Consider the following 24,203-nt stretch of genomic DNA (forward strand, 5'->3'; position numbering starts at 1 on the left):
CCCAGGCAAATCTGGTATTATTTAGATTATTTGCAGTGTTTGAATTCACAGATGCTGACTCATGAAGCTGTTACAGAAAATTCTTCAGTACATTGCATGAAACAACCCCACACTACACTAGGCTTTTCCCACTGCAGTCTTACTCTGCCTCTCTTTAAGACATTGCCTTTCCCTTCAAAAGCTGGTAGCACACGTTTGTACAGTCCTCTCGTGTCAGGGGCATTATTCATCCTCTCTTCTGCTAATGCCAGAGTTCATCCCTTGTCTTGGTGAATGCCCAGACTGTCTGTATTTAGATCACGGTTCCTACAAACATTGCCACAGCTTTGCTCTTGCTTCATTTCCAATTTCATGTTGTGACCCAGCTTTGTAGCATTCTGTGGAAAAATAAGCCTTCCTAGCTCGCTCTCTCTGCTAAATGTTGTCATGCAACATAGCACAATCTTGTGTTCAACCACTTTAATTTTGTTATCAAATGACTAATGCTACATTATTCCACGAAACAACTGGACATGCAAGCTCCCATACTGAAATCTGTAAGAGCAGAGATACAGTTGCTTGAGTATGGAATATTACTCTAGCAAAAGGGTCTCTGCTATGGGGAGGGATGAACTTAATGACACATTTTCTTTTATTAGGGAAGAAAACACCCAGGCAGCTAGGACTCCAGTCCTCTGAGATCACTAGACTGAATGTATCAAATGCAATCTTAAAGATTCCTGTCTTCAATCCCCTGTTTTCTAGCCATACAGGTATAATTTAGAAATGTTACTGCCACCACACAGTACATGTAAGTTAGCTAGTTAAGTAAAGAATCCTCACTGGTTTTGGTAAAGGACATAAAAACTGTATACCAGTGACAAAAATAATCATCTTGGTTTATCACCAAGTATTGTCCCACAACTGGAGCAAGACTCCTGTAACTGGGGGAATCAAGAAGCAATCTAGTTTCACTAAGGTTCAGAAACGTAATTACTGTAGTCCATTACCCAAGTTACCTGTGTGCATGTACTTCTAGAATATGCTACGTTTTCAACTAAAAATATTTTACAAAGCAGTTTTCTTAGTAATACTTATTTTTGTCCTTCTCAGTTCCTTTTGTAGGTAGAATGGCCCACGTCTTCGTGTATGGTACCCTTAAAAAAGGCCAGCCTAACTACCAGCGCATGATAAACAGTACCCATGGGATAGCAAAATTCCAAGGCAGGGGCCGTACCGTGGAGAAATACCCTTTGGTGATTGCAGGAAAATATAACATTCCTTATTTGCTGAACATGCCAGGAACAGGCCACCATGTTGCTGGAGAGATTTATACTGTTGATGACCAGATGCTGCAATTCCTTGATGAATTTGAAGGCTGCCCAGACATGTATCAGCGTACTCCAGTGAGAATTGCAGTAGTAGAGTGGAAAGGTAAAAGCAGTGCACCTGAAGAGAGACCAGCTGTTAACAGCATTATGGAATGCTTTGTGTACAGCACAACTACCTTCCAGCCAGAGTGGCTAAATCTCCCATACTATGACAATTATGATTCCCTTGGGAAACATGGCCTTTGTTATGTGCTCCGTGAAAGCAGAGATTAAAAATGGAAGATAACAACGTACCTGAAGAACATGCATTAAGCCTATGTTGATCAGAAGCCTATGTTGATCAGAAGCCTCTAAAGTAAAGCTATAATACCATGGATTGAAACACAAGACATCTGTAAACTTTCAACCACAAACTTTATTGAGTCTAAGGTTAGGACAAGGCCAGAAACCAACACCTAGCCTTACTAAATTCTATTTGCCCTCTCACCCAAGGAAAGTAACTGGGGGGTTTTCAAGTGGTGAAGGATATACCTTTGGTTTCTGCACAGTATAATTATCAGAATAAAAGGGCAGATAAATGAACTTTTTTTTTTTTTTTTTTACCAGATTCGGTGCATTTTCACGACAGTTTTGCAAGCCTGGGAAAACAAGATGATGAAATACAGCTAAAAAGAGCACTCTGTGAAAATGACTCAGCTTTAAATATTGGCTTTTGTATTGGTATTTATTTTACTGCACAGGACAGCAAATGTGTACTGCATCTATGTTAAGTGCTGCATGAAAGAATTTAGACTGATACAGGAACCATGGTAAAGAAAATTAAGAGCAGTCTGAGAATAGAAAAGAATGCCTGTTGCTCTGCATTGTAAAATAAACTATTCTGGATTTTATCTGTTTAAACATAACTGGTTAACTTGATAATAAGAATTGTTGTGAAGTCTAAGACATCACTGAATGAAATCTCGGGAATATCAAAGAGTTAAATTTAAACTCATGTTTTTATTTGGTCCCAGTAGACCAGACTAGCACTTCTGGTGCCATTACGGTCCACTGGGTAAATCTGTGTGTAGGGACTCTTAAAACACTGGTTTTGACTGCCCAACACACTATAACAGATATAAGAGTTCGTAACAGCGCTTATATATCAGTAAGACGTTACCTAAGTCTTGAAGAAATCTTTCATGCAAAAATTGCATGTGTGTGCAAACTAAGCTGTCTTACTTAAGGGGAAAACATTTTTTCAGTCATATAATTTAAACCCCCCTAAGGACGTGGTGAGTTAGGTGTTTAGATCTGGGGCAACTTTAGTTTAAGGCAGAGATTTAATCCTTTTTTCCCCTTCCCCCTTTTTGCACAATTTGGAAAAATACTTCCCTTTTATTACTTAATGCTACCTGCTCTGTCCTGTATGTTCTTTGGGTATAACATTAATAAATGAAATGTTACATTTAATATCCAAACTTGTGACATTAGGGAAGTTAAATGTATAATATTTTTCCTGTGGAAAGAATGTAATTACATTTTTAATGAGGCTTCTTGCAGTGGGCAGTACCATGTCAGGACTACGTCCTCCCCTTGCTCCACAGCACATATCCAACTGATGACAATGGGAGATTTGCAAACTGATGTAGGACATAATATGTTCTTATTAAATTCTTGAACTTTTAATTAGTAAAGTTACTATTGCAGGATCATTCAAGAGGAAATGATACGGGGCACTTGAAATTCCCCGGTAAAATATAATCAGTCTTTTTCAGACTGCCTAACACAAGAGTACACTGAGTCGCATGTAGATTTTCTTCAGTGTTATCAGGCTAAAATATGTGTTGTTTTTTTTAATGAAGGGCAATCTGTAGACTCTGACCTAGGTCCACTTACACATTAAGCAAACTGAGAGATTGCCACAGCCTGCTCCAAAACTAGGACAGTGGAATGGAAACACTATTGAATATTGAATTAAAATATATTGATTCCTGACAGGGTAAAGTGGTGAGATACAGAACAGGAAGTTAAGCATGCTTGAGTCCTAACCTGACTAATTCCTTTCTGCGCTTTGGGCAAATCAGCAAGCCTTTCATTGTGCTACTCTTCTCTGCGGGCAGGGAGATGGGTAAAGCTGGTAGAATGGTGCTTTTAATTTCTCTCCCTCTGCATACATTAAGGACATTTGCACCATTGTAAAGGCAGTCAGTACACTAGTCTGAGTGTCCTTAATGGACACAGACTTTCAGCCTCAGTTTCCCCATTTGTGAAACAGGGATAATAATTATCTATTAAGCACACAGTTGCAAGGTAATGTTATTCTGCAGGCATTCATTAATTATCAGCAGTAGAAGCAGCTCAAGAAGCGTTATATTACCCTCTACCAAATTAATTGCCTACTAGCAAAGGCTCACACTTTCACACTTGAGTGTATATGCATCATTTGAATTTGAAAATAAAAGTCACTGAGATGTGCCTAAGTCATATGGATGCTTTTGGAAGTGTTACATTTTATCCCTAATATGTAAGATGCTGAGCGTACCCCCATAAATAGATGAAGTCCTTCTAGTAATGGTGAACTACCACAGATAGCATAAAAGGAAAAAGGTAGCATTCATATATGTTCCCCACCCCCGCCTAGCCCTCTCTGGTCAGCTTACTTTTGGGTAATTGCAAAATTCACAAACCTGGAGTAAATAAGCTTCTCTCTCAAGCTGCTTTTTTAAAAACTGAAGATGTTTTGCACAAAATACACTGAATCCAGTCACCACCAGCTGGTCTGGTGTTCTGAGGTAGTGGGAGGAAACTAGAAAAGTACAGAAATCCATGCTTACCAATTAGGAAAGGTCTTGCATTTTGCTCTTCATTGCAGATGTTCTTGTTTGGTCAATGAGATGAGATGAGTATCAATAGATCATCTTATAGCAGGAAGGACTATCACTCTATATTCCCTCCATGTGTGCTCCTTTCCAGGTCATATCTGGCTTCTCTTATTGTATTTTTAGTTTCCTACCACTATAAGGCAACTGTAGATAGTGCTAAATCACGAATTGTCCCAGTTCTTTTTGTAGCATAGTAGCAATTGATAGTCTACTAAATGCAGTAGGCTGGAGTTAGATCTTCCTCTCCCATGAGTGCTTGGAAGCCTATACACTTACAGGGAGGAAGAACCTGCCTCAAGCATCATCTTGGGATGGTTCAAAAGCTGGGCCAACTATTTCCAGAACAGCCTACATCAAGCAAAGAGTGGAAAGGAAAATGAGAGAAGGACTTTGGAAAGGAATACAATTCCTGGAGGTCTGCACATCAGATTGTGGAAAAAGTCTGCCACCAGCAAAAGAAAACGTTGTAGTGTTCTAAGTATATTCTGTGCAGTAACTTCAAAGTGCTAATGAATATAATAAATCTGAATAGAAATAAAGTCCTTTGCAAGAACTGTTTAATGCCTGTGACACTCAGTAATCGCAAAATTGCTCAGTTTTTTCTTTGGGGATTTTTTCACTTTTACTCATTACTTCATGAAAGTGGGTTCATGCCCATATGAACTAACATGGCTGAAGTTATTTACTTAAACACTCAAAGAGGCTTTAGCATTTTAAAGAAGAAATACTGATTTTTTTTAATTGAAATTTATTGGATATTGAAAATCAGAGACAGTTACAAATCTTATGTACAAGTACCTATGTATAGAAGTAAAAATCTGAGATCTGTTGTCAGTTTTGATAGCTGCATGGGTCATCTTACATTTATGCAATAAATATAACTATGAAATCTGCTGCCTGGAAACATCTGTCTTTCAGATTTCCACATAATATTGCCTTCGTTTTATATTTCTGATAGATAGACATAAAGAGTTCATTGACCTGGATGAAGATGTGAAATAAATGTGTTTCATTCCAGTTCCACCAGCAGATCTCCTTCCCCAACGGTCTCACCAGCCTTACAGTGCACAATTTTCACCTGCAGTTAAGAGATGGAAATGATTTTAAATCTTCCCAGAAAACATGATTCAGCTTTAGTTCACACAACATATGTTAATGGATATGCCAGACTGTACAGGACATGCAGAGTTAATGGTGAGTTACTGAATTTGTAATACAGAATAGCTTGGGAGACCTCATCCTCTAAAGGTATGCAGGCACCCCACTCCTGCTGTTGATAAACGTTCAAGACCTGGGAGGATTTGGGCCTCAGTGTCTGAGTGCACTTACAGGAGTTACAGCACAAGACGTTTGGGTTTTGGTTCTTTAACTGTTTGCTCAGGTCCTACCAAACTCCCAGCCTGTAACACTGGAGCAGCTTGACTTTTCAACATACTCAGTTTGTATTTTTCACTGAAATACAAGACTATTAAAACGAACATTGCACTTTATCTCCCCTGTGCACGGTTTTTTCTGCCAAGTCGCTGCTGCATTAGTATATGCATGCACAAACTGTTCATTCAAGACAGAGAACGCTTCATTAAGGTGGTATCATAACAGAGTCCTATAGCCTTTGTTCCTTTCTCTCAATATGCAAGTATCGGAATTTAAAGGCTCAAATTAAAATGATGGAGAAACTAGGAAATGAAGTTAACGCCTTCCAGGTACTGCTTCTGAAATGTTCCGAGTTGAAATCAAGGAAATGAACAAACATTAGAAAACCAGGAAATACAGACATAAGGTGGTGGTTTCTGCAAAAGCTAGTAGTGCCACAGCTTTGACCCTGCTGTGGAGAAATGCCAAGAATTCAGCACATCACAGACTGTTTGTTATCCCTTCCTGAAGAGTCGTAAGTAAAAATATAACAGAATTAAAAAACGCTCAAAGAACCTTAATTGTCAAATAACTGCAACTCCAGAGGAATCCCACATTCAGTCATGGTTTTCTGAATTATTTTTTTTGCTTTCTACCAGCTCCACATACCTAATATACATGAGACTAGACAGCATATATGGTGCTTCATTGCTATAGGGGGTATTCCAGATAATTATGTTTGGAGCTCCATTTCTTTGCAGGTACATGCACTGCAATCCCAAAATTGTGTGCGCGTTTCATGTAGATTTACATAAGCAGTCTCTAAACCAGTTAGCATGGGTACTGGTGGAAGAACGACCACAGCAACCTGAACCTCAGCTGCCTAAAGTAATTACCTAAGGACCTAGGTCAGTTTTGCAGCCTGCAGAAGACACCATGCTTCCTCAGCTAGATTGAGGAGGAGCCAAGTTAGCTTTGCTATGTTTACCCAAACTGCAGTACACCCCTGGATTGCACTGGAGACATTGTCAAAAACAAAAAAACACATGAAAGTCCTCTGTATTCAAGCACATTGTTGGACTTTCAAAACAGATGTTTATTTCCAAATATTTTCCCCCTCCTGCCAGGCTTCTGTTTAATCTTTTATTAAATAGAAGTCCCCAAAATTTTGGCATAGAAAACACACTTTACTTATAGTCTGAACTCAAAAATCTTCCAAAAAACCCCTTCTCTTCTTTTACACAAACCTAAGTTTCAGCAGAAATTGAAGAACATTGAATCTCCTCTCCTGCCCCCCTCTCCCGCTGCCCCGTGCTACTTGAAAGTTTCTGGAGGTCATTGTGGCAAAATTCTAGTTCTGACACATGTACCGTTACCCCATAAATGTTCAGTCTGGAGCCAATATAAGTCCAGTGAAATCCTCCTTCCTTTACTCATTTTACAATCTCCTGTAACAGGCACAAATTAAAAAACAGATAAGCCCTAGTGAATTGTTTTAGCAGCTAAGAATATAAAAGTGGGGTTTGGGTGTTGAAAGTCCTGACAGAAAAAAGGGAAATGGAAAATCTTCCATGCGAAGACAAATGAAACCGAAGGACATGAAGTAGATTCAAAAGAAAAAACCCCACAACTAGTCCAGTGCCAAGAATATCAAGTACTTCACCACTGCCTTAGCATTGGGTTGCATTCACAGTAGGAATCATAACTTTGAATTTTGGAATGGGTGACCACAGCATTTTTCTCATAACGTAATGATTTATATTTATCAAAGGCCCTTAATAAACAGACTTGGTAAATGAATCTCTATACGTTCCCAACTTGTTTTAGTTTTTCTAAAGGATTGTATCTTGTTAAAAAAGGGAGACCTTTGGAAAAGCAAAATAATACTCTGTGGTAGACAACAGGCCCAACTCATGCCAGTGCACGATTTAAGTCCTAATTTAAGGGTTTGAGAGGGACACTGGCCAGGCCAAATTTTACCCTGATGCAGAGGGAAAGGGCATCTGCAGAGGGACAGATGATGTCTGTCACCAGATGCGCATGGAGAAAGCTGAAAGACAAATTACTGGGTTGCAGTGTAAACTGGTGGGAAAGGAAAGTTTAAACTAAGAACAAGAAAATTTGGGTTTAAACAGCAAGCTGTGACTACGGGAAACTAGGGTGAACAACAAGCAACTATTAAGGGGATAAAGGAAATTGGCAAAAATCAAATCTAAATTCTGACAAGTAAGCAAAAGCATAAGGAAAAATGACAGGCAAGGCCTTGTAGCGCAAGAACTCTTCTCGAAGGCTAACAGTAAAGACTCCACAGTGTAAAAGCAGGAAAGGAGAAAGGATGTGAAAGAGTACGTGCTGCTTCCTCCACCTGTAATTTCTTTAGTGGATTCTGATTCTGCATCAGGACTTGCTGGAGAAGGGGAAGCTTGGGTCCAATCCCTATCCAGGGACTGACTATCCCATTATTTCATCCAGAGACCGTTTTACATGAAGTGCATAAATCAGCCCTTGGAGCAGTGCTGGACACCCAGGTCCATCCGTCTCCCAGGCAAGTGACCTCATCACCAGACTAGAAAGTCCTACTCCCTCTCTCCTTGTTCCAATGCACCGGGAATTCTGTTTTGTACAGCAGTCCGGCTCTCCTGTTCCCTGGGCCAACCGAGCTCCTGTGCAATAGAAGGGCATTTCTTTCTGCTCAAAGAGCCTGAGCCTCTTTCTGCTCTTCACTGGAAAAGGACAAATTAGATGCTTCTGTCTAGCTTAGAGTTTGGGGCTGTGAATCCTGGTGTGACACAGGAGCTTCTCTGCAGTCCAGAATTAGGTGCTTAAGTCCTCAAAAGCGGTGAGATACAGCCCTGCCATGAGCCTTTCTCATGGGCCCTCCCTGCTCAGCAGGCTGCCTGTTACATAATTGCCCCATGCTCTCAGTGAGGAGTTCACTGTACCTAACTCAGGCTGTGGGGATTCCAGTCCAAGAGGCAGGCACCTAAAAGCTGTGACACATGGCTTTGCAGGGGAAGTACTTCTGCAGATTTAGCCCTTTGTGTGTAACAGCCTCGTGCCTCAACCAAATCTCACAGATACATTTGCTTGTAATGTTAACCTTCTTCATCGACACTGCAGAAATACTCTCTGTGCCTTGTTCATTATTTGCATTTAATGAATTAACTTGCAAACAGATCTATTACAATTCCCTTAAAGTATGGAATTTGGAGAAGTGGCTGCAGCACCTTCACGCTTTCAATCCAACTTCCCAAACTGCTCTAGCTTAGAAAAACAAATCATTTTGAAGAACTAATTTACATTACTTCTTGCAGCCTGTAAAACCAGTTCATGCTGTGTCATCTGAGTCCAATGCAGATCTAAATAAACATTAAAAATTAAAGGCACTTCATCTCAAAAGAGCTCGAGTGAAGAACAATTGTACTTCTAATACTATAACAGTCACAGCTCCCCTCCTCGGTCAGTAAACTCCAATTTGACAAGCTGGACACAGGTTAAAATGACATGAAGAAACATACCTTGCCAGTTTTAGCAGCAATCAGACTGTTCTGCATTTTCATAGCTTCGATCACACAAATCTCTTGACCTTCTGAGACCTGGTAAAATTTAAGCAGTACAAAATAAGGAAAGATTTTAAAATGCTCTAAACTTACAGCATCTTTCTGCACAAAACACCTATTTGTTCCATAGGCACAGTTTATCAAAGACTAAAATGTGTTTTGCAGAACAGCTAAACTCAACTCGTCACACACAAGTCCACAGCACAATATGATGATGTGCTCTGGGTTGCCGCTGGCTAATCAAAATTAGAACAGAGAAGTAAAACACAGAAACACCCTCAAAGTGATCCTCCCCCCTCACATCCCGCATTCACAACTTGAACTTTCTACACTCACAGTCTACAGCCGTCATAGTATGACATCAATAAAGGCTAGACCAAAATTTAATTTGTGTGGATTTGGCGGTGGAGCCTCTGCTGTGCTTCCCTGGCTCAGAGCCCAGGGACACTAATCCTGATTCAGAAGCCAAAAGTTTCTTGGCATTAGTCCTGTGGAGCATGGACCAGAGGCTTTGACAATACCCAGCAGACTAGTGCTGAGCAAAAAGTCACACCTTTGCACATGTCAGTATATATATGGTGGCTGATGACTTCAGACGGACTTAACTGAGCATGCTTACAGGGAAACACCAAGCTTTAGCCACAGGGGAGGGACCACAGGGGCAAAATGGTAATTTTCACCACAGCTGATGGCCCTTAAAGAGAAACACTCAAGTTTCCTCTTTCTGCTTGTTTGCACTCTGCTAACAGGCATATGCAAGCCTGAGGTCATGAGCAACCCACTGTGCTGCTCTGCTGCTGGGCTGGCTGTGGCTAGGAGTTAAATTCTCTTTTCGGTGCCTTTGACTATGCTGCACAACGGAAACAAGCTGCCTGAGGTTTTACGCTCCTTCAGCAGCTTACCTATTTATGAGGAAAAACCAGTGTGGTCCAAAAACTCATCCCTGGCACAAGCCCAAGGACTACAAGAGGACTCTTGGATGCAAGTGATGATCATTCAGAGATGTCAGCCCATGGATTTATGGTCTGGATGGAAGTGGAGCTCCACCCGGAGCTCTAGTAGTAACTCACTGGTAGCTTTGTTTACTGCCTACAAAGGATGTACTTTTCCTGAGATCTCTGGGTGATCTTCATGGACAGCCTCATAGCTTAGACTGCTCAGTGTCTTTGAGCTGTGTCTTCCGTTCTTGAACCGTTCAGGTGTTTAAAGCTGTTTAGTTTGAAGGCTGTTTTTGTTGGGATTTTTCATACAGGTCCCTTCCAGCCCCTAATGTCTATGAAATCTATGCAACTATGTAAAGCACGTGATTCACCAGGATGTCAAATTTAGGAATAACCTCCTTGTGAAGGAAGCTGTATGCAATGTTACGCAGGCATCTTCTCTCAGTGTATCACTACTTGGGAGATATCTAGAACAAAGGTTTGAACAGTTTGGGAGGGTCCTGTCCATCAGAGATGGATGAGGACACAGAGTGAAGAGATCCTGAATATGGATATATTTTCTTGTTTTAACAAGACTTCTCTTAGGAAGATACACGCTAGCAGTATGCGCGTGTCCCAAATGCTGTTTTAAGCTGGAATTAATTGTGTATTTTTAAACAATGGCTGCCAAGCATCAAACTCTACCATGCGGAAGCAGTCAAGCTTCTGAGCAAGGCAGAGAGAAGAAAGTCAGTAGTAGACAAAAAAGAAGTGTCTGCAATATCCCCCAACAGACTGTCAACAGCAATCTGGAAGTTTTGGAGCAAGTTGTATCACGTTTGCTAGAGAAACGCTATGTTGAAATTTGAAGAAACAACCAACACTATAAACACTGCAATTCCATCTTGAGATTCAGGCAACAAGTTTACATCATTAACAGCCTGAGATTCTATGTATAGCATCACACACTTGCTCTTTGTTATGAGTTATTTCCCCTCTATTTTATCTCCACCTGTCTTTTGTCTCTCTTCCTCCACACCTGCTGCTCTGTCTTTAACCCTTTTTCCAGTAAGTCACTCTCCTTCCTGCTTCTCATCTTTATTTTCCCCTCCCCTCCCACTGTTACGCTTTTCTTCCATCTGCTCTGAACTCTTCATACATCTCTGAGGTTACGAGTGCAGTCATGGGTTTGGAAGCTATTAATGTATACGGTTTGGTTTAAAAAAAAATCCAAACCTAAATTAAACTAAGAATCTGAAAAGTTTTTCATGGGAATATAAACAAGAGAAATCAAAACCAAACCCAGTTCAGCTATGGTTGAAACTCAAAGCTACAAAAGCGCTACAACAGTTCCCATAATGACCCCTCAGAAAGGTTCAGGGCCATGTAAAAGAAGACTGGGCTTCAGAAACTCATAAGAGCTGGGAAATTCAATCCCAGGTCTCCTACTGAGTCAGTGCACTATCAGGGGCCAATCACTTTGGTCATGAGTTTCAATTCTGGGTTCTTCTGATTAGATACCTACCTTACCAGTTATTGGGAGCTCAGGCTAGTTTAGACCTCTGAAAATCTAGGAATTTAGGGCATGGCAACACTACCTCCTCAGGGGGTCACGGCCATTGCAATGAGGTTTACAGGTCTGTACACAGCTCCTCACAATATGGATGTAATGCAGTTTTTTTAAATGTAGTACTGGGAATAAGCCAAAATACATTACATCTGTTTTGGGAGGCAGTAGACTATACCCTAGCACAGGCTACAGGCAGTTCTCAGGCTCAAGCCCTAATTATGGAGTTGGGTGTCTAATTTCAGATGTACACATTGTCAGAAAATTTAGCCCAAACTGAAGTTCCTGTCTCTAAAATAGATCCACTGATCAGCTAGTATGCAAGCTAATCTTTTAGATGTTGCTGCACAGAGCTTTGAAAATGTAATTATTCCTTAAGTGCTAAATAGAGTTGTGTCTATGCATCTTGGGTGTACTGTACTATGAACAGCATTAAATACTAGTGTGACGGATAAGTGTGAAAACCTGTATTTGGAACCTCCCAGCTTCTGTTTTGTGTTTACAGGATGACTATAAAGAGTTGGTCTTTTATAGGGGAAAAAACACACAGACAAAGTAAGAGTCAACATCCTGTACTCTTGTTAATTTAGAAGGAAGACAGCATTTTCAGTAGGTCCCCATGTTAAAATGCTGTGACAGCCCTTTTGATAATGAGCAATTTGTTTAAAATTACTTTGGCAAAAATGTCACTTAAGCACAGAAGTTTAATCATTGTCCTTACGTTAAACCTTTACAGCTCCTTTCATTGTGTTGCAAAGCAACAAATCCTAAAATTAGGCACTTGTACCTCTCTATTTTCTCCCTCTCTCTTTTGGGCTTTGTCCAATTTCTTTCATTACATAATTGCATGTATCCTTTAGCCTGTCTGTATCATTAGGCTGTAAATTAAAATCTTAGCGATGTGTATAGCTTTTTCCTCGCTCCCTTATTTAAAGATAAACATGGGCTTTCCAAAATACTGTACTCTTTTCATACGGTTAGATTTCTTCCACTGCATGTTAAAACTATGAAATTCAATTCTGATTTGCAATTATTGTTACATTTTAAATTTACAGTGATGACCAAGATCAGTCAAAACAAATACATAAAAACAAATAAAAAACCAACTTTGATTGATCTGAGCCCAGGAAACTAACTTGTGCTTTTTGGTAAAAAGAAACAAAACAATGTCCTTTTTAAAAAAAGTTTTATGCTATACAGAGATCTACTTTTATACTACTTGGGTTAATGTTAACATGGACACGAAAAAATGTACTTGTAAAATGCATTTTTACTGCAACAGCAGATATTTTAATAATTTATGTTTTTAGTTCAGTTTTGTAATTTTATCAAACATCCAAGACGGAGAGAACTGAAGTGAAGGGCACCTAATATCCAACTGTTTCTAACAATTTAGACATGAAATTTAGGAATGGTAAATAACACTGATTGCATAACTTAATCTGAATTTAAAAGAAACTATTACATACAATATATGGAACTGTCTTCAATGCGTTTCTGACCGATAACTGAGGATGAGAAATGGAAGTGGGATTTGAAAAAGAAACAACACCAAACTATTTCCATTATACCAGAGAAGGAGCATTAAAGATAATTGTATTCTCAGAGAAGACTTTAAAATACAATAAGACAACTAGTATCTGAGGACATTACCACTACAAGATCTTTATGAGTATAGTGAACTCTAAGACTTTTGTGAATCATTTGATAAAGACTTAATGATTGTGACAGGATGTCTTCTATGTTAGGCTTACAAAATGGTCACAAGCCCCACAAGTCTTTTCGATAAACCCAATCAGCACTGATGTATTTCTCCACTCTTTGTCTAATTGGTGTAAAGTTTGTAGATCTGAATCCTGTATCTTTCATCCAGCTTACTGCGTCCTCTCCTTTGACATAGGGTCAAGGTTCACATTCGCATCCGATTATCAAAGTGGCACTCATTAAGCAGCAGCCTGCCTCGCACCAAAATGAGTTAGCTTGAAGGAAAACTCAGCCCATTTACTCAGCAGATTTCAGCATTTTAAGGAGGCCTGAATGTCACACAGTATTGCTACATTTTGAAGAGTTTCAGACATCTCCAGCTGATGATTAATTGTGAGTGATGGGAAATAAAATCCAGTAAAGCCAGCTGCTTGCCATGGTCGGCAAAATTACTATAATGGATATAGGCTGCCAATTTTCCAGTTTTACTGGCAAGTCTTCCAAGTGTAATTAAGGGAAGTTATAAATGATATGGAAATCTATCAAGTCCCATTTATTTTCAGAGGACTCTTTCCCCAGAGACTTTTATCTTCAAGCTTATAGTTTGCTTTGTTGTGCTAATGATTTAAACCACTTCTTATTTCTGATTAAAGCCCCCAATATCCTTCATAAGAAGTTAGATCCACTTCTTTCACAAAGATTTAAAGAAACAGAAACCTTTTTAAGTTGTGTTTTGTGAACTAAGCTGAGCCCTTGCTTCCCCTGTGGAAATGTAACAGAATACGCTGCATTCATCTACCTTTTGGGTTTCGTGCTGTCAGTAACCTCAAGGACAGCAAAAAGTTTGGGAGAAGAGTTGAATTTAAAAAAAAACCCAAACAAAAACAAAGAAAAAGGAGAAAGAAAACAGAAAAACAAAAAGCTAAAGACTGTAGAAGCTGTCTGATATACTAGACATTTAGCAGAGGGTGGTGTTGCTTGCTAATGTTGTTTGATTTGGAATAAAAGCATGAAAATGATGTGCAAAGGCCTAAAATTGGAGATGGAATACTGTGCAGTCATCCTTCACATTTCTCAATTTCATCCTTCAGAGCCACAAAATGGGGGTGATACAGTTACTGGATGAGATTTACAGTAACAGCTGTGGTCTTCCCACACAAGGGAGGACCTTCTAATGGGCTAAGGTCTGTTTTGAACAGACGGGGAGTAACAAAACAAGGTTCCCTATTAAGGCCGAGCAGTAATATTCCTGATAAAGGAAACAAGAGTAGTGGTAAGATTGCCTTTAAGAGACCTAAATCCCCTGTTGTTGTTTAAAAAAATAGAGCTATTTTAGAAACTAACTGCTAAATAAATAAATTTAAAAAAAGACTAAAGGGATAAAAATGCTGGAGATTTTTTTTTAATCTACTCTCTAGCAACTGTAAAGAATGCATAGGAACCAGTGCCAGTGGCATATGGCTTTCTACTGTGCTAAACATTCATACAAAAGACAGGTTCATCAGTCATTGGAGTATCTGGATAAAAAATTAGCTCCTGATGGATGGTATTTAGAGCTTACCTGCTGCTAGTACATTACCAGAGAAACACAGGTTTTGAAACCCACATGACATTAGAAACTGCAGACCATGAAATACCCCACGTGCAAGTGCACATAATGTACGCCAGGTTATACAAAATAATAAATAAGCTATTTAAACCCTCTGCATAAAATTGGGCCCGCTGCAAGGAACCCTGGGTCAGTCCTACACAGGCCAATTAATGCACAGCATCTGCTGTATAGAAGCAGTGCATGAAGCACTTCCGAATGATTTCAGCAATTAAAAGAAAACTGTTTCCTGCCTGTTCTGACAGCAACGGTTTCAATGCAAGAGTGAGCATCAAATCATTGTGGAGCTGAAAAAATTAAAGCCTTTTTTTTTTTTTTTTTTGGAAGAGGGGGTGGGTGGCAGGAAGATTTCTTATGGAAGAGGATCATTCTTTTGTTGTCCTACATTCTGTGTTTTTCTGCCAAATTAGACAGAAGGCTCCAAGGGCTTACAAGGCCCTCTACAGTATCACCTTCTGGTGCACTGTTGCTCCCTAAAAAGATGGATCAATATCAACCCTGCTGATTCGTCTACAAAAGTGAAAATCCTTGAATTACATTTTTAAGGCCATTATCTTTAGAATACAGGTGCTCCCAATGCAATGCATTTTTAAAGCCTGTAGATCTGCAGAAAAGCGCAGGCACAGCCCCAAGCAGTAAGCGTCTCTGATTTGGTTAAAAGCGCAGTTAGATTCTGATGTTAATGATGCTTCTATTCTGAGCCTGAGACAGAAGCTGATAAACATCCCTCGAAGTTTCCATTATTTTGACCCTTTCACCCTCACACATTTATGTATCGCAGGGAGGGACAATGGGAGACTGCAGTATTAAATCAACAGCCAAGGTATCTTGAGGTCATAAAAGTATTGCATATACTTTTTCAAAACCGTTACAAACATGAGAGACCTGTGTTCATTTTAGGTACTAAGGTAGGCAAAGGGGGTTGGAAAATAATACTCCATGTTACTTTTCTTAATCTATGTTTTTATTTGAATTAATCCACTTTGGTTTCACTGCCCTTCCTTGATGCTCTCTCTCTATGACTTGTTGGCATTGTGGCAGCCAGCACCAACCTAGAAAACAAATCAGGAGGAATTGGATGAGCAGCCATAGAAATTCCTTTACATCGTCAAAATCTGAGTAAAATCATTGGTGGGGGTTTCCCCTTCTTCCAAATTAATTTGAAATAGTAGCTATACAGCTGAAAATATCATTATCGGCAATTAACAGCACTTGACAGATGCTTATTAAACTTTTAAAGCCATTCTACTTTAAAGAATAAATGTAGGTATAGCACTTCCCAGATTTCCTGACCTCTGATTAACCCAAGGCCACTTGATGTCCCTCTACTAACAATAGCACTGGTCTCTGCACCCCCACTTATCCAGACCACTAGTGGGGAATTTCTGAAATGATCAAGAGCAAACCTCTGAGGAAGCTGATGTGCAGCACAGTTTTCTGGCAGGAATTAGGTTACACACATACATGGATTTAAGAGACTAAACCGAAGGACAGGTTCTGTTTTAGGAGTATTTTGATTTATCAGTGATCACTGAAAACCCTTATGAATCTGCAGAACATTGTGCGCCATTTGGAAACAAAATAACAATAAATCCACATTTTTAAATGACATCATCCATTCCTCACTACTAAGAAATTCTATTATTAATTACCACTTGTTTCTTACTGTTACAATCAAACTTCCCCTTTCTTAAACCCCGCTCTGACACAAATCTACATCTATGTATTTACACAGAGAAATATAAATAACATTTATTAAATCAAAGTTATCTCTACAGAAGACTATAGTGTTATACTATAACATAAATGTAACCAGAACAAAATGGTAGTTCAAAAGGTTACATACTTAATATATACTATTATATAAAGCCGGTGAACATAAATATTGCTTTCAGACTTGTGGAGTGAGAATGGTGGAAATGTCTGAGTGCTTGTCTTATTGGGGTATTTTGTTTTCTGAGATTATGAAACTAATTTTATCTTCTGTTTACTGCTAAAACTCAAATAAGCTACACTGTTATATGCTGAATCATAAAGGATAAATGAGATTCCCCTTCATGTTCAAACAAGTCTGCAACCTCTATCTTACAGAAAAATAAAGCACCCATCAGAGCATAAATATAGAAAATCCAAAAAGAACAAGGAAAAACAACACTTTTAAACAGGGGAAAACCTTTGTTCATTCACTCCACTTGCAGCAGATAATGTGTGTGGTTTGGGGAGTATTTTTTATCTATTAAATCACCTCATTAATCTCTATAACAAATATATTTGCAAAGTCAGAATTTAACTAACTAATCCTGTTTCTTCTTCTTTCTCTTGTGATTATTTTCTCCATGCTTCATATATCCCAGCTGGTCTAATAATTATTATGGACAGAAAAATAACAAAGAGAAACACCTCCCTTATTAGATTTTGGGGACAGACTGGCAAATGGAGTTTGAAACTACAAGTAAACTGGTGAAAAGCAACAGGTAACATTAAAAAAATCTCTTATTTTACAAACTGTGTGGAGGACTCAGAATTGGGCAGGTTTTGTTTTTCACTTGTGAATATTTTCAAGTTACAGCCGACTAGACACGTTGACAATCCAATCAGAACCTTTTCTGTGCTTTTGAAAGTTACACTGTTACAATAAAAAAAGTGGGAAGGGCAGAATTTTAAAAGATATGCCTACAACAATTTAACTAGAAGAAGATTTTAATTCAATAGAAAATGAAAAATTCTCCATCTAGTTCTAGCCTAACAGCATTAAGGAGTCTGCAAAAAATAACTTACCCAATGCCTCTCACTTCAACTGTTGTAAACAATCACAGGATTTGATCTTAATTCTGAAATTAGCCAAGTCATTAGTTTGCTGAATCCCATCATATATTAATATTCTGATAGGAAAAGCCTGTGTTGTGCAATCTCAAGGGACAGGCCTCTCCTAGACTGGAGAAAGATTTAGCATTTATAAACTATGGCTTCCCTCTGAAAGTCAGAGCATAATCGTGAAGTAAAAGTGCTATTTAAAAGAAAACAGTTTGATCTGTGATAACATTCTCTAATTATGATGGTTCTGAATGTATTGAAAAAAGTACTTAATTTGCATATCAGACACATGCAAAACTGAAGAAGTAAAAATATTAATAATATTGTGGGTCCATAGAGAACTTGATAATCTATGCTGTTGCCATGAACATCTCAGAATAGTTACGAAGAGCCCATCTAGGGAACACCCTGGCAGATGTTTTTAACCATAAGTTGACAACTTAAGCCTTGCCTATGGAACCATTAGTATCTTTTGCCTCCCATATTCTGTGGGTTTCAATCAATAATGTTCTATACACAGAAAGGTCAAAATGGGATAGGAGACACACAAATGGTGAGTAGGACCTGTATTTATGTTGTTCTCTGTGATTAATGCAGAATGATTGTACAGTCAGAATGACTTCAAAGCAGGGGGGTATTTTTAGTGCTTGATACATGATAAAATCATGACAGCAGCATTTTGATTGTAGTTTATTAAGATGGCATTGCATGCAATCAGTGCTTGGGATTCATTTGTGCTGCCTCTGAAGCAGCACGGGGGTGCAGGATCTGTCCCACAATACTGATTCTCACTGTGTGCTTCAACTTCCCCTTCCCTTAACATCGATCATGTCCTGAATCTGGACTACTCCGAGGACCTCTTAACCATAGCTTCATCATAATATCTACAACAACTGCATTTAAAGAACACTGGAATACATGTGGTTTACTACAAACAGACAGTAATATTATAGGATATACAATTTGAAAATTGCAGCTAAATTTAGTCTTTTTTTTCCAAATCAGGTGCCCTCTTTCACATTCAGACAGTATTCAAATTCAAGCTAATTGTGTTGTTCATATTACTTTGATGAGATGAGTTAAAGCCAACCCTTCCCAGCAACAATTAAGTGACATCCCTTCAATAACGTGGCAAAAATAGTAAGGAAAGTGCAGTGCAACTATAAAACGAAGAACAGCAGTGGTGGTAGAAGTTCTGCTCCTCTTAGTGAGGCTTCCCTATTGTGGCGTTGAAAAGCTGAGGCCTGACATGTAGCCAACAGAAAATTAATTTCTTGCATATCCACTACTTTTCTGGCAGAAGTGAATTGCAAACTGCTTATCCGGCTCGCCAGAGCACCCTCACACAGCCTTCTATCAGGCTTCAGCAGCTCTGAGCTTTTCTATAAACAGCAGCCAAGAGAGCACATTACACTTGATCGAAAAACAAGGACAAAGTGTGAGGAAAATGAATGCAGAGACTGTAGTTAGCTTCTCATTTGGCTAAGAACACACAGAGAGCAACTAGCAAACACCATATGCTTTACCTGGCCAAGCACAATGGCCCATAACTAAATGGCTGACAACAGACACAATTTGTTAATGCAGCCACTCAAACAAAGATGATGTGCCCCCTCACGAGAAGTTTCTTTCTTATTGCAAAGTTACCTCTGAAGTACAGCTAATGTGGTCTAGTTCTCAACACTATTAGTCTCTGAAAAGCTCTCTCTGTGAGCAAAGTATTACTATAGAGAATTTATTATGTTAGCTTCCAACAGTATTTAGCATCATTCACAGATAGAAAAAAATATATATTGAAAGAGCTAATCCCAGTGCAGTGTATTCATAGGAGCATAATACCTGAAGGCGTGTGCCTTGTTTCCACACACCATTACAGTTTTAACTGGTAACTGCAGTTGGCAATGTAAAAAACTACTTAAATGCCTTGTTTTTCAAGCTGACTAAAGAAATAAGATTATACTCAAGCAATGGGACGATAGGGTCTCTATTCATCAGAGAGCTACAGTTCCTTATCCATCCTCCCTTGGACAGCTATAGTGAGCAAACTGAATTCTGACGGACAACCAAGATATGCAATCTGAACCATACTACACCACTCCACTTATTAAGTGCAGACAGCTCATGCTACCGACTCTTCATTCCCTTTTATTTTAAAAGTTTTTTAAACTAGTCCCGCATAGGAAGACATTAAGGTAAGCCCTTTTCAACAACACAAATGTGTTTTTCGTAATTAAAAGCCATAAAACAAGCACTGACAAGCTCCAGTCAGCATAATATAGATTATGCTGTTCAAACATTTTGCCATTCACTGCCTCCAGCAAAAAGCTGCAGGAGAGGAGCAGAAAAAAATTCCCTTCCCCCATCACTTCATACTCTACTGCATTACACCACTTGTGGATTTGTACCTGGAGATTTATTTATTTATTTGTAATCCCCTGGCCCTGGCCTCACTCCCTCATGTTTTTATTCCTTTAAGACCACAACATATTCAAATCAAGTGCAAAAAAAATATTTAAAAACATTTAGCACAATTGATTTTTTTTAACCCTTCCATTAACACAATCAATCAAAAGTGTAAATGCTAGGGAAAAAATGACCCAGTCATTGCCTTGAAAATATTGTTTTTCTCCAAAAAAGTAAATGCTTTCTCAGTACCTCATTCACTTTGCAACTCTTGGTTACCTGTGGAGAAGCAGTATGTTTCATACTCCCTAAGACAAGTCGAATATGTTGTAAGGCAGTTTTTCTAACCAGATTCATGTAGATCTTTGGAAGCTGTTTTGTTACCTGTTCATTAATGTTGTCCTTCTGTGAGCAAACACGACATCAGTAACTTTTCAGATAGCTCACAAACGAGTATCTCAGTGTTCCAGGTCCTGGTCCCACAGACACCCCAGTCATGATTAACCTTACACAAGCATGTGAAGCAATGGGGCTCCTCCCAAGCATTACATTACTACCACTTGGGGCTTATGCTAGCATTAGAGAGTTCAGGCTGAGTGGGGCTCAATTTTAAGTAATTACAGCAATGTTTTAAAGTGCGAACATAAATAAAATGGCTCAAATGCTATTTTTGCCAGAAGCAGCATTTACTAGCCAGAAAACATTCATTCTTTTGCTGCATGACACAATAGAGTTTTTCTTGCAGTGTTGCTGAACCAGAATTAGGTTGGTTTCCTTGTATAACTAATTTTGAACATAAACATGTGGGGACAAGGTCCCAGGTATTTACATCCATAGATCTGTAGCTTTTACTTCCATGAACAGAGTAAGCTTCCTGCAACAGAGGAAGTATTGTGGAAATGTGTAAACAGACCAACCACTCTGCAGAGTTTCACTGGCACAGCCCATTGCCTTTAGAACACACTTCTATTTGGAGGAGAAATGCTAATGTTTTTATTCAATTTTTTCTCTGCCCCTCTCTGAAAAATAGGCTTAAATACTGGAGTATAAATTCAGAGACTACGACTTACTATTTCAGCAATGTCTCAAAATAACAGTATTTGAGAATTAAGCAATGCAGGTATCATTCTAAAGTTTCCTATGTCAGTACAATTCCAGGGTGTAGGTACAATCAGATTCAGACATTTTGCCCTTAAAAGTAGCAATAGCTGGTGCTGTACTCGGAGTTCTCACCACACTGGGCATGTCTACACATGCATTTACTGTGCAGTAACTTACTGCACAGTAAGCAGTTTTTAGACCGGTGTCTACACATGTAGGCATTACAGCACACTAATGCTGTGTGCGCACCGATTGGGGAGTAAAGTTACTCTCAAGTCAATCCACACAAACACGGTTACTATACAACAAGGCGTCTACACATGCTTTACTGTCTAGTAACTACTTGGGAGTAAATTTGCTACCTGCATCATGCAAGGACAGTAACTATGGCAACTTATGCCAACTCGGGAGCAAATCTGCATGATGTAGGTAGGAAATTTACTCCCGAGTTGGCGTAAGTCACCATAGTTACTGCACAGTACTGGCACACACAGTGTGGACGCATGACTCTACTGCACAGTAATTCTCAGTTACTGCGCAACAGCTTAAGTTACTGTGCAGTAATGGTGTACGTGCAGACATGTCCACTGAGTACTGATGAAAGCCACTTCAATGTAACACATTTTCAGTTTTAGTGCTGTGATGCAACAAGGATAATGGTAATGTGGTCCTGCCCTTCCTCCTCTCCCCCTTAGATTTTATTCTTTGCCATAACAGGGTAAGGGAAGCCCCATGAGCTTGTTTTTTGCACAACATGGAATTTCCCTTCCAATAGCAACACAATGAGGAAGCCGAGTGCTTGGGGCAGCTGCCACACACAGAGGCTGTGGCAACTTCTGGTGCCTATGCCATCAGGAGGGGACAGGGAGGTGCTGCCTCAGGCCCCATGTTTTGGGGGATCCCTGCAGAGCCAGGTCAGCTTCATGTCCAGCCACTTGCTCCCCACCCCCCGCTGCCGTGCATGGGCCCCCCCACAGGCTGATTTGCCCCAGGTCCCATGCACTTTTATGGTCATCTCTGGCCATCAGCGTGATTGTGGCCACAGATAAACTTGAAAAAAACCCCAAAACAGCACTTTACTGGAAGAGGAAGCACATTAGTTTCACCCAGCACTCCTAATAGATTTTATTTAATAGTTCATTCACTCAGTTATTAAATAAAAGCACCAAAAAACCCACCAAAAAGCCCACCTGAAGTGCCCAATCTATACAGATGTTGGGTGAGCCAGGTCAAACTACTGCAATGCCTCTTCTGGGCATGCACTGCACTTCGTGCAGAGCTGCGTTGCGCTGGAAGTAAAGCACAGGGTTTTTTTTCCACATCTGTAAGCAGCCTGTGTGGCTGTGGCAGCACCAGTTCCCCTCCCTGCCCCACTTCTCCTTGGCTGCTAGGTCAGTGGCCAGGGCAGCTCTTCCAGTCACTCAGCCTTGGTTATACCACTGCCCTCAAGAGATGTTTAAATCACATAATCTTGCTATGAAACAAAATGACAACTCTGCTTTTTTATTTTTAAGCAAATAATCTTTCTCTAGCCATTCACATCTACCTTATTTCCTCTTAGTATTAAGGTTGTGTTTATGAACTTCTTATCTGCTTCATGGCAGAATATCAAGCAACATTTCTACTACAACCAAAAGCTGCTTCTTGCAGGGAACTTACCAAAGAACAACACTCTCTTGAGATGAGTTTTGGTTCTTATGCAAGTGTGAAGTTCCCCCCAGCCCCAATGTAATTTGAAACGTATTTTCCAAGAACAGAGCTTCAACAGAGAAAACAGACACAAACAATATAATAATGACCATAACTTAATGATACTCTATTCTGGAGGCAATGTTCAAAAGAAAGCGTGGTAAAGACGACTGACTCACACCTTCTTTTATACAAAAGGGAAAAATTGCGTGTGGAACACATCATAAAAACTATATACAGACAGACTGCATTTCTTACCATGTCACCAGGCTTGACAGAAACAGCCACCACTGCTCCAGGCATCGGTGATCTCAAAATGCTAGTGGTGTCCTCCTCCACTTTCTCTGGCATGTACTTACTCAACTCAGCAGCAAGCTGGGTCAGTATTCTTAACTTGTACTTAAGGAAAGAACAGTAGGAGAAATGTTTTAGACCACTTAACCCTGCAACTCTGATGAACACTTTGATATTATTTATTTAAAAGAATATCATACATTATTTTTGACAACTACAGACATGGTTTTGGATTGTATACCATGCTACTACACAGAGTTGTCTAAACTATACTAAGTTTAGAATGGCTGTCAAAAATTACATTACCTGGGTATAAAAAGAAAAGAAATATACAAGCAAATCCAAAGTGGCAATACCAAGTAACTAAAAGGACAGTATCAAATTAAAAATCAAGTTCAAATTTCAGGTTCAAGAATAAAAGTTTTTCAGTTTGTTTTATACCCCTGTAGCCTACCAAATACTATTCCAAGTGATCCTGGAGTACTTACTTTCCACATACACATCATTATAACTAGATGCAATCAGAATTGGCCCCGTATCACCAAAACTTCTTCAGATTATTAACAATGAAGCAATTTTAAACTTAATTTTACTATTATTTATTCAGGATTTGCGTTTTCCACATCATTCAGCTTTTGCACCGAAAACCAATCAAGCCATTTTTCTTCTATGTTCCCATTTACACATAGAATGTTGCAATGTTTAGGCTGCAGACAGTTCAGGGAAATGTCTAAATAAATTGAAATATATTTAACTATTTTTGTCATAAAAAACAGAAATTATATCTATTATGTTTTTTAAAAATATCTTCAACTCCTCCCTTCTTCCCATGAAAAACGAGGAGCCTGAACTACCTCATAACATCCTTTTAAATGAACTTTTTGTAAACATATGTACTGGTACATCTATTCTCCCCCCTCTATTTTAATTCTTTAAAAAAAGTTTGTACACTTTGACAGATCATTCATTGACATTATGAGAGTTTTTCTGTCTCAGTGCACATGAAACTATAGAT

At 39.2% G+C, this 24,203-nt stretch overlaps 2 protein-coding genes across 2 annotated transcripts in view; one reads left to right on the forward strand and one right to left on the reverse strand.

The window, feature by feature from the left end:
• The first annotated feature begins 554 nt into the window (after window positions 1–554).
• GGACT (gamma-glutamylamine cyclotransferase) lies at window positions 555–5,056 on the forward strand. Its single transcript, XM_019529703.1, has 2 exons — window positions 555–752; window positions 1,093–5,056. Exons 1-2 carry the CDS (start codon window positions 608–610, stop codon window positions 1,581–1,583), a joined length of 636 nt encoding a protein of 211 aa, XP_019385248.1. The 5' UTR covers window positions 555–607; the 3' UTR covers window positions 1,584–5,056.
• PCCA (propionyl-CoA carboxylase alpha subunit) overlaps window positions 4,018–24,203 on the reverse strand; it is a 446,742-nt gene continuing 426,556 nt past the window's right edge. Inside the window, exons 22-24 of the mRNA XM_019528487.1 lie at window positions 23,153–23,293; window positions 9,046–9,123; window positions 4,018–5,252 (exon numbers count right to left, since the gene is read on the reverse strand). Of these exons, the coding sequence (XP_019384032.1) occupies window positions 5,184–5,252; window positions 9,046–9,123; window positions 23,153–23,293 (288 nt within the window). The 3' untranslated portion in view covers window positions 4,018–5,183. The remainder of the gene's footprint in view (window positions 5,253–9,045; window positions 9,124–23,152; window positions 23,294–24,203) is intronic.

This window comes from Crocodylus porosus, unplaced genomic scaffold (genome assembly GCF_001723895.1).
Source record: "Crocodylus porosus isolate Cpor-Errol unplaced genomic scaffold, CroPor_comp1, whole genome shotgun sequence".
Lineage (NCBI taxonomy): Eukaryota > Metazoa > Chordata > Crocodylia > Crocodylidae > Crocodylus > Crocodylus porosus.